This window comes from Photinus pyralis, unplaced genomic scaffold (genome assembly GCF_008802855.1).
Source record: "Photinus pyralis isolate 1611_PpyrPB1 unplaced genomic scaffold, Ppyr1.3 Ppyr1.4_LG4, whole genome shotgun sequence".
Classification (NCBI taxonomy): domain Eukaryota; kingdom Metazoa; phylum Arthropoda; class Insecta; order Coleoptera; family Lampyridae; genus Photinus; species Photinus pyralis.
Window position 1 is genome coordinate 44,779,180 of NW_022170511.1, and position 11,533 is coordinate 44,790,712.

The window sequence follows — 11,533 nt, forward strand, 5'->3', positions numbered from 1 at the left end:
GTACTATGAAGTTAGGTTATAAAAAAATGACAGCTAGTCAGATTTTATTTGTCAATTTTTTTAAGTTGGCAGCAAATTTGCCCAAAAATGGCGGATGATTGCGGTACGATATGAGATATTACTAAATACCTTAATAAGCGTTTTCGAAAATTGAACCGGTTTAACCGGGTTAGTCAAATGACCATGGAAACAAATGTAGCAATAATTTTATTGTTACTATAGCAAAATTTTCCAACCTGGGTAAACCGGTTGAGTTTTCGAAAAAAACGTAATATTATCGATTTATCCATAACAATAACAAAGCACGTAGAACCACCAACACAGTTCAAACCAAGTATGACAGTTTACTGTTGACACTCCCTACCGCAACGTCGTGGCGCTGTAATTTGCGACCGATTTTCAACGACAGTTTCCTGTATTATTAATATATTAAGGTATTTGGTTCTGACAAGAAAGAGACTGATGGACGGACGAAGAAAGTAGGCACGCATAAGGTAAATGACCTAGAAAGTATAGTAAAAACATTTGACAATCAAAACAAAATAATAAGCAATTTACTGCTTTTGTTTATACATTTATATGGTTAGGCAACACATTAAACAAATTACTATTTCAATGAAGCCCACTCTGCTACAGTTACTATTATATTTTTAGTTGGAACACACTGTATTTAGCAACAGTAAGGTCCTTCTTAAATGGTCACAATCAACCACAAACCATGACTTTTCCTTTATCCTAACAGCAGTCCCCACACAGAGGCAGAAGAACAACCAAAACAAAAAATGTGTTCGGATAACAATAAATCTTTGTTGGTCTATAAAGAACCTGTATACCAAATTTTAAAACAATTGGTCACATCTATAAATATTTATTGTCCACACACACGAACAGACAAATATCAACAAATAACATCGTTAATTAAAAGCAATACCAACGTAAATACGCCAAAGATATAAATTTTGCATTTACTTTGTAGGGCAGAATGCCAATCTGCCCTTCATCCTTGGGCATAAGTCACAATACATACTTGCACAAATTTTGTTGGGTCATCCTGTATAATCATAGACTAAATAGCCAGAAAAACCACACTAGGATTATTTATTTATGTATTACATATTAATTATGTATGAAGTGGGAATCCCACTGGAGAATTTTGTTGTATACATTTTTATTAATGAAATACTCCTTGGGAAATTCCATCAAACTAATATTGTTTAAAGCCGAATTATCCTATGCTTAGGTCCATATTGAAATAAAACAAGTTAAAAAGTAATCGTAAACGATTTACATAAAGCGCATTTCCAGTTGCATTCATTTCCCATTTGTAAGATGCAACTTCTGTTAAAATCGTAAAAATCCGGCCACAAATATGAAAGATAGCGTTGCACATGAGCAATCCATTTTTGACGTGCTATTTCAATTTCAGTTTATAAGAAGAATTTCATTTCAATGCTTTTCTAAATAAGAAAGTTGGAACTGCGCATGCGCAAACCTAAATTTTGAAACTAATGTTATGATCTCTAGGATGGTTAATAAACGGCAAAAATGTAAAATTATGGAACATGTAAAAAACGGTTTGTTGGTTTTTTTGCAATAACTTTTTTAGCAATAAACACAGAAAAAATTCCTTGCTTGGTGCAAGCCTCGACACCATAACGAACCAAATAGCGAAAAAAGTAGAACAATAGCTCTCAAGATAAAGAACTAGTAGCGTCGCAAAACGAGCGGACGGACGGACAAAGTGACCACAATAGCGCATTTTTTTTTATTTTTGTGGAAATGCGCTAAAAAGGACTTGAAAATTTTTTATTCTGCAATAAAAGACAGTCAGTCCTGAATAATTACACAATTGGGGGCGCGATCGCAATCTGCTGCTATACTTTTAAGACCAAGTCTCACATAAGCGACACAATAAATTCTCCTTTTGTTGAAAGGGAGAGAAAGTTCAAATTTCATGCCAAAATTCATACAGGGCGCTTCAAAAAAAGCTCTGAAAGATAAAAAATGTAACACCCTGTATACTGCGACCAACTATTTTGATACATTTATTGTAAAGATTCTAAAAAATAATTGATGTATCAACTAAATTAAAACTGCCATCCTGTATAACGAAAACGACGCCCTTTAGGCCATGCATATATACGCATTTTTTTTCCAATTTTGACTAGTACTTCTGTACTGATTGTTAAAAGAGGTTAACTATCGACATTGTTGTCAGACCACATCAAGACACAGGCACATGTCGGCTGTGGCAACCTGTACGCCATTACCAGCGCAATTTTAAATATAATATATGCATTTAGTTAAACATTTTTGAAACAATCTACCGGGTTTTCTTTTTGGGCGCTTTAGTTTAACGTTTCTGGTGAAATAGGTAGTTTTTGAAGTTACTCTGAATCAATGTAAAATATTTTCAAAATGGTGGCACTTACGGAAACACCGGAAGTAGCTAGTAACTTCGTTATTTTAAATGGGCACGCCTATTCTTTATTGCATTTTTGGATTCTACGTGAAATTTCAGTTCTTTTGATACCCACTGTCGATATCTACAGTTTATGGTTTTTGACATTTAATTTCGGATTTTCTTTTTAGTAGTCGGCCATGATTTTATGACAATCGAATTTTAAACAAATCTAGTGACACTATAATCAGTCACAGTTTTTATTAATCGAAAAATGGGTCACAGTGGTTTCACGCATGAAGATTTTTGGAATTTAATTGTTATATTATATGGACAGAATCGCGGCACGTACTTGCCGTACATTCAATGGGCGACATCCAGGCGGTTCGCGTCCTAATGATCATTAGAATGTAGATGTAGAAATGGATTCCGGTAGATCATTGATGTACATTAAAAAGAGAAGTGGACCAAGTATACTCCCTTGGGGTACTCCTCTATCCAGAAAGACCGATTTCGAGCACATACCATTTATTCGCACTAATTGTTGTCTATTATGCAGTACGGATAAATGAAACACGAAATTAAACTAACGGCAATAAGTGAAACATCTTTGAACCCATCATATAGGGCAATTTAATATACAAAGAGTGTTGGTGCTTCATTATGGAAATGTTCTCCTTACCCCTCGTATTGTAGGTGTGGGTATCTCCCACTTTCCCAAAACTGTTTATATTTTTGTGTATATAACAGAGCAATGTAAGTATGTATACACGGTGTCCATTTTTCGAGTGCCACTATGGGGATCTCACTTATTTTAAGAGATAGACAGTTGGTTAAATGGGGGCAAAGTTGCAAATTTCCGTGCTGAATAAGAATCTGAAAAGAAATTTGAAATATCTTCAATACTTTTGAAGATATCACAAAAAAACAAAAATTTCTGATTTTCGTTTTTAATTTTTTTATGATAAACTAGTCGTAGTAGACATTTCTAATTAGCACATTATTCGGACACTTTTTAATGGAGATTTCAAATATGGCATCCTGTTTTTAATTAGGTTCAAGATGACGGAGAAACACGTGGCAACTTTAGTTTTTCTTATGGGCGCCATATTGAATTTTGACATTTTGGGATTACATCTTTTTTTCTCTTTACAACGATATATCACACATAGTGGTTCAGTATCACATTTTTCCTCAAAATACAATTTTTAATTATTTGAGAAGAGTGCTTTGGAAAAACAAAACGTTCTTTTGTTGTCAACAAAAGTTTGACAGTTTGATCCATCTGTCTGGTTGCAGCGTTGTCAGAGAAGTAGAAATTCGATTTTCATCTCAACCGCTTGCAAAATTGCCTGCTCATATTAATTGGGTCTATCACCATATTGCTGTCTACATCTTTTAAAAGAACCATATTCGCCCAAGTTTTTATGCAGCAAAGAAAAATACCTCAAACTAGGTTGTTGCCCCTTTGGATAACGCTGCAAGTATGTTGCAGCAGTCATGTGGGCATTTCGATGAGAAGAGAAGTGTAGTAAATTTGGATCATATCTCTTTGATCTGCATTTGAAAAAGGCATTTTCGCAATACAACTAGCATAAACCTAAATGACACTACATGAAATAAGTCAACCTTTTGTTCACAACAAAAGAACGTTTTGTTTTTTCAAAGCACTCTTCTCAAAAAATTAAAAATTGTATTTTTAGGAAAAATGTGATACTGAATCACCATGTGTGATATATCGTTGTAAAGAGAAAAAAAGACGTAATCTCAAAATGTGAAAATTCAAAATGGCGCCCATAAGAAAAACTAAAGTTGCCACGTGTTTCTCCGTCATCTGGAGAGTTATTAAAAACAGGATGCCATATTTGAAATCTCCATTAGAAAGTGTCCGAATAATGTGTTAATTAGAAATGGGTACTACGATTAGTTTATCATAAAAAAAATAAAAACGAAAATCAGAAATTTTTGTTTTTTTGAGATATCTTCAAAACTATTGAAGATATTTGAAATGTCTTTTCAGATTCTTATTCAGCACGTAAATTGGCAACTTTGCCCCCATTTAACCAACTTTCTATCTCTTAAGATAAGTGAGATCCATAGTGGCACTCAAAAAATGGACACCGTGTATACTGGGGAGAGGTAAAATTTTAAAAGATTTAAAAAGATCTTTATTCTCCCCTTCAAAAAAATTAGAAATTTTCCAAAAAATCTCTAAGAGAAATAAAAGAAAACAAAATCGTGCAGGACTTACCGATATTTAACTCTTGCTCCGTATTTTCGTCCTTGACCGGTTCATCGAAGAGATGCAAATACACCTCGATGGCACAACGCGCAGCCTTAAAATAAAACGGATGCCCCCTCAACACGTCCTCCAATCTCAGCAGTCTGACATACGAACACAATGTCATTTTACGCATGCAATACGTATGAAAATCGAACTGATCCTCGATTATTTCCGAAAAATGCTAAAAATAGAATTATTATATTATCGTCGCGCCGAAACGAAACACGGACCCGATCGACTTCGTGACATTTTTTCAGCGCCTCCCCGTACTTTCCTAATCTTTGGTAAGCTAACGCGCACTCCGTCTGAAACCACATGCACTGCATCTCGTTTAAGTTCTCCATCGCGGATACGCCCTCGCGGGTAAATTTCGAACAGATCTCCTCCGCCTCCTTTAGCTTGTTGGCTCGTAGCATGTACTTCGCACACTTCGAGTTGATATATCGGTCGGCGGTGTCGAGAGCTTGGGCTTCGTCCAACCACTTGCACGCTTCGTACGGGTCGCCCGCGTGCTGGAACAATAAATGAGTCAAATTTAGGACCACGCTTATTTGCTTTACCAGGTGTGGGTATAGCAAATTTCTTATTTTGAATAGGACACCCTGTATTTGGTTGCATTTTCTAAATCTACGTCGTTTGATTCGCTACACCCCGCGTCAAAGGTTTTCAAGGTCAAGGTTTTTCAAAATTTTTGGCATTTGACTGCTTTTCTTTTGAGCCCTGTACCTACAATTCCATTGACTTGTATTTCAAAAAGTCCTCCAAAATGATTTAAATTTTGATCGCGCTTCTACAGGGTGTTTTAGAACTAATGGTAACTTCAAAACTTAAAAAATTGATTTTAAAAAAAAACATGCACTTTAAAATCTTCTTCACGCAAATCTTGAAAATAATCCGTGTCCTCTTGCTTGCTAATTTGGCCGCTTTGTGGTCTAAAAAAGTATTTTTTTTTCAAAATTGTATTTCATTCAACATTCACTTGTATTGTTCATTAAATATAATTGGCTTCTTTTGGAGTCACTGCATTTGATTTAATTTAGCTAGTAGTAATACTGTTAAAGATTTTAAATTCAATCGTTCTTATTTTCAACACTCCTCTGTGTATAATTTTTTGAATTGATAATAAAAATACCTATAATTGATGCATAATACAAGGGCTGTCTCATAAGTAAGTTGCGCTATTTTTCTTAATCCGTGTGGAAGGCGGGAAAAATCGCGGGGAATTTGCGTCTGGGTGTAGTGGCAGCACTTTAAAATCCCCACGCGTGTACGTCGGTCGAGTGAGCTGTCAAGTAGGAGCAACACCTTTTTTTCCGCTAAATCTTCCATTGAGCAAGAAACTAACCTTACCATCCCCGCACAAAAAGTACAACTGTACAAAACGATGTTTCCATCCTTCTAACTGAAACTACCTTTCCCAAGGAAAGATAAGAGCAATCGTAACCTAAAGGGCATCTAATCCACATTAATAACTGTAGGTTACTTTAAATTTTTTATTTGCATAGAGTAGTGGTCGATTACTTTTAAAATTTGTATGGCAATTTTGCTTAAAGTAATTTTAATATTCCTAAAGGAAGAAGAAACAGCTTGTATTGTATTACTTGATAACAATTGGATCCAAACAAAAGAGTTTCGAGTACTGTCACTTCATTAATTGGGAATTTGCGTTTAATAGAATAATAACAAGAAGCCACCACCTACGCCGCATTTTATTAAATGGTGCGAATTTATCAAAAACATATGCACCAATTGTGAGTGTGTAGGCCATCAAGACGGCTATTGCCAGAAAAGTACCATGTCCTATTTTCGTTAATACTGCAGTGTATCTTAGCTGTTTTTAAAGATAAAGACGCTGTGCCGCTTTTCTATAAAACTTTTTAATACCCAAACAGAGACAATCTAGCTACATTTGTTTCTGAGATACAGGGTGAAAATAAAAAGTTTGATTTTTGGGATGTTATCATGTAAGACAGAAAAAAGGTAAAAATTGTTTCTTTTAGATATTTTGACTTAGAATCCAGTTACTGAGATTTGACCCAGTTGGAATTTTTTTAATGCAACACCCTGTATATCTCAACGTCAATTTATTACATTCTTTTTCAATAACTAACCACTGCGGATTGAAATATAATAATTTCAAGATGATGCCGCTTCCGTAAATAACGGAAGTTGGCGCCATCTTGGTTTTTTAATAGAAACATACCATTTTAATTTTCCAAATGCTCCATTCTATTCTCAATTCAACGCATTTAAGATTCGCGTACGTATCTGTCATTACTTTTGACATGTCAATTTTTCTCCAAAAATTTGGAGATGCAAGGGTCCATTCAACTTTACTGACCACACCGTCATTTTACCGGCCACATTTTTGACATTTCTAAATGTCTATAATGACTCATGTCATCACTGACAGATTGACATTAATCAAAAGTTATATATATAAAAATTAAAATTTTATATTAAGACGATTTTGGGTAAAATTTAATACAAATCAGTAAAATGACATTACCTGACTCGGAAATTAAAGTACTCGGTCATTTTCATATTTCTGTGAAAAGTATAGAGATTGTTTCATTTTACGGAGAAAGTTAGTCGAGTTGAAGTTTTTGGACTTAAAATAAAGTGTTTGAAAAATAAATTAGTCGATATGATTTTCGTTTTGGACGAAATAGATAAAAATTGCCTTTTTTGCATGGCGACCTCACTATTATGTAAATTACATATAACTTATTTAAGATTAGAATATAAAAACCAGAAAAACCAAGTTATTTGGGAAAATATAAGAGATAGGTATAGGACATTATTATTAAAAGTTGAAGGTTTTTGGAGGAGCTAAAAGATGACAGAAAAATATACAGGGTGTTCCATTTAAAAAAAGTGAGATTTTTTCATATGAAGTTCTGCAACTTTGGACCTACCAAAAAAACACCCTGTAAGCTATTTTTTTGATGTTTCATAGTAGATCTATTTATTTGACTTTTACTTAATCCAGGATAAAAGATATAAAACCTGGAATCAAAATTTTGACAATATACTGACGCTTGCAAATGCCCAATTTTTCTTAAAAATCGAATTATCTTTAAAACTACTAGCTTTTCGGATCGGATATGAACCATATAATAAAAAAGACGTACAATTACACGTACAATTCAAAAAAGCATTCAAATACAGCGGTTCTATTAAAAAAATGTATCATTTGGGCGCCCTACTTTGTAGGCGCACCCTGTATAATTCCAAATATTTTGAAAATGTGGAGAATATTCAACCATATCATAATACAAAAGCACTCTAACGAAAAATCTTATCTTCAAGGCATTAAGTTACTCCGCGAAATCGTTGACTCACCCTGTACAAGGTCGCTCCTCAATTTGGTACGGGTTCACGCTCGTAACTTCACTAAGAATGCAGTTTGAGCGTACCTCACGTAGCCGCTTGCGAAAATCACCTTAGAATCAAATTTTTAACGCACACAAATAGTACGTGTCGACTCGCCAAATCAACCACTTCTGCCGCTATTTAAATTTCGCGCGTTAGAAATCTTAACGCAATGACCTCGAGTAGCGGACCTTTTTAGACGAATAGTAAATCTGCATTTTTGGCACATGCGCGAAACAAAGAGCTCAAGGCAACCGCGCTCGCTTTCCCCCATACCGTTCTCGTTATCGCCTGACATACTTTTGTTCATGTTCGCTATGAAGCGGTACAAGCTACAAATTCAAAACCATATTTTTGAAACGGCTAAGCGATCACCTGTTATAAAATGGCGCATTTAGAAAAGAATAGAAAATGTTTCTATTTAGAAAGATGGCGCCAACAACGCACGAAACAATTGGAACCCGCCATTGATTTTCTACTAAATCTCAAAAAACATATTAAAAGAATCAGAGCAAGAAAATAAATCTTTTGTTAAACCCTAGACCCCCCCCCCCCCCTCAATCATGGAAAGTGTGGCTCTCGCAAATTTCTTCATACAAAAAGAAATGTCTCTTGTAAAAAGTTTGGCCACCCCTGATATATATGATTGCATATTGAAAAAAGTGTGAGATGAAAGTTGTTTGATATTATATTATGCCTCTTTTGACGTCATTTCAAGTTATGTCATGATGAGCATATTTTTTAAATTGAACACCCTGTATTTTTTTAGTGTTTTGATCCTCTAGACGAGGTGCTTCAAAATGATATGGGGTTTTAACACTCTGAAGTTCTCAGATTTCAAAGATATTTGAGTTTTTATATCAATAATTGGCTCAAAAATTACTCAATAACGTCTAAAGTGTCAGTTGTCAGTTTTAATAAATGGTTCATTTATCCAAGAAAAACTGAATGACAATTTTAATTATGGTTGGGTATGGAGATCGGATGAAATATGAAATACATACACATTTCTCAATGTTTTGATTTAATTACATTAAAACTAAAATATCTTGAAATCTGAGAACTTACCATTTTGAGACACCTCCTCTAGTGGATCATAAAAAACTAAAAAAATACAGGGTGTTGAATTTAAAAACTATGCTCAACATGACATAATTTGAAATGACGTCAAAAGATGCATAATATAATATCAAACAACTTTCATCTCACACTTTTTTCAATATAACGAATGATTAAGGCTGTAGCTCGCTGATTCCATACTTTTCCCCCACACTGTATATTATAATTCAATTGGAATAACAAAATCAATTGAAATCAGATGGAGCCACTTGTCGAGTGAATCAGTATACACAAAAACAGTAAGCGATCTACCACTTAATCTGGAATGCTTACCTTGTAGATTCGTCCTTTTGTGACGAACAACTCTATAAGCGTAGGCGTATGCTCCAAAGCCGCATCTATGTACATTAAAGCCTTTTCGGTTTGATCCAGATAATCGTAGTGCTGCGCGAGGAAATAGTAAACCCAAAGTAACGCCGACGCTGGTTCCTTAGGGCCGTTATTCACTTCGGTCTCGGCGAACTTTCCAATTGACTTTAAGGCATCGGTGTATTGTAACAACAATTGCTCAATGATTTCAACTTTGCTCTTATCCGTATATACAGAACGTAAATCGACGAACAAAGGCGGTACGCCCTTCCTCAAACCTTGTCTTAAGTAACTATCGACTAAGGTTTTAAATTGATCGCCGACGGCGTAATTTAAAGGTAGGCGCTTCGGCGGGTTCGACTTCGGATATAAATCGCCTAAAACTAAATAAAACTGTACAATATCTTCCGATTTAACTAGTTCTCGAGCTTGGATTAATTTGTAATAGTACGTCGTCTTCTCCGGATTTCTCCTCATTAGCTGTTCGTAGTACTTCGTCGCTTTCTCGTATTGCTCGAGGTCTAAGTTTAATTCGCCTAAAATTTCCTTTAACGTTAATTTATCCAAAATTTGATCTTCGCGTTTTTCCAAGTGGAGCAGCGCCCGTTTCAAATCGCCCGATTCGTGTATGACCATATTTTGATAGAGAAGTAGCTCGCTGTGTTCGTAATCGTAATTGTTCCCTTTCTGTAAAAGTGAAAATAGTCTTATAAGCGGACCGAAGGCTGGTGCGGAACTTACTTGTTGTTGGTCTAAAAACGTTTCTAAAATATTTAGTGCACTTTTGTAGTCCCCCAGCAAATGAAATGACATTGCGTAACCGATCCATGATGCTCGCTGTGTAGGTCGTAACATTAGGAGCTGATAACGTGTATCCTAAAGGAAAATGTGAAAGATTGTCGGTTAAAAATCGATTGCATACCCGATATCCTTCCAGGTCTCTCATCTGTATTTGAAGAAGTGACAAATCGCGTAGAATTTGAATATTATCTTTCTCCCACTTGAGTGCGTTTCTGTAACACTTAATCGCCTCATCGTACTTCTTGTCAGATCTTTGTAAAAGTCCGTAAACGTGCCAGCAGACGTGAGAACGTAAGTCGTTTCGCAAACCTCGCCTGACATACTCGTAGGCTTCATCTTTACGTCCCAAGCAATTTAATGTCAAACCTTTCATGGCCAACGTTTCTGAAACGCATCACTTTACACAATCTACCTCACCAAAAATAGCCACATACCTCCATGCTCTGTAAACTTGGAATTCGATAAAATTTGCTTGGCAAATTTTAATCCGTTCTTGTATTGCTTTTGTTCGTAACATCTCTACAAAATAAGAGTCATTAAAAATTGCGGGGCTTTAACGTGTTAGAAATTCGAGGTTACAAAAATATTTAAAATTCGTTCAAATTAAAAATAGACCACAATTCTTTCAGTTAAGACATATTTTTGACACACGCACATAACAAATACGCGACTTACTAAAATTCGCTTAAATAAGGCATTTTCCTTTGGCGGTAAAGGATTACTTGACGGCATGTCCTTATTTTGTACACAAAATCTTCTCGCCGGGTAAAATTAAATGATACACAATTAAGGTTCAACCTCGTGGCCCCAAACCTCCTCCGAAGTCGATTGTAATCACGTGATGCACGTCATTCGTCAACCAAGTAGGTAAAGTAGAGACTATTTTTAGCATGGATACGAACCTCTTCCTTGTTGAATTATATACAGAGTAAATTGATTGTTTTGGACACTACTGCGGAATCATTTCGATGACATGCAGTGACCAATTTTAGGTTTTAGGTCACGAAATTTCACACAGTAAATACTCTATATGTACTGATCAATATTAAAAGTCACTTCTGGCAACACTTATTAAGTAATGACAACTTAAAATTGGTTACTGGCTCTCTTCGTCTGACAGTATTCTATTCTATTCTCAGGGGAGCCCGACCGGGCAGCACTTAGGCACATCAGAGGCCCATTGTGCCTACCCCCTTTCTTCGCAACTGAGTTCATCAGAGCCCGTTCCTCTCAATGAAGGGTAG

At 35.5% G+C, this 11,533-nt stretch overlaps 1 protein-coding gene across 1 annotated transcript; it reads right to left on the reverse strand.

Moving 5' to 3' along the window:
* Positions 1 to 1,806: 1,806 nt before the first annotated feature.
* Positions 1,807 to 11,149, reverse strand: LOC116169177 (N-alpha-acetyltransferase 15, NatA auxiliary subunit-like). The gene is made up of 8 exons (XM_031485204.1): positions 10,965 to 11,149; positions 10,724 to 10,808; positions 10,411 to 10,673; positions 10,230 to 10,364; positions 9,453 to 10,175; positions 4,916 to 5,197; positions 4,653 to 4,866; positions 1,807 to 1,811 (listed from the first exon to the last, which is right to left on the reverse strand). The coding sequence occupies exons 1-8, from the start codon at positions 11,019 to 11,021 to the stop codon at positions 1,807 to 1,809; spliced, it is 1,764 nt and encodes a 587-aa protein (XP_031341064.1). The 5' UTR covers positions 11,022 to 11,149.
* Positions 11,150 to 11,533: the final 384 nt, after the last annotated feature.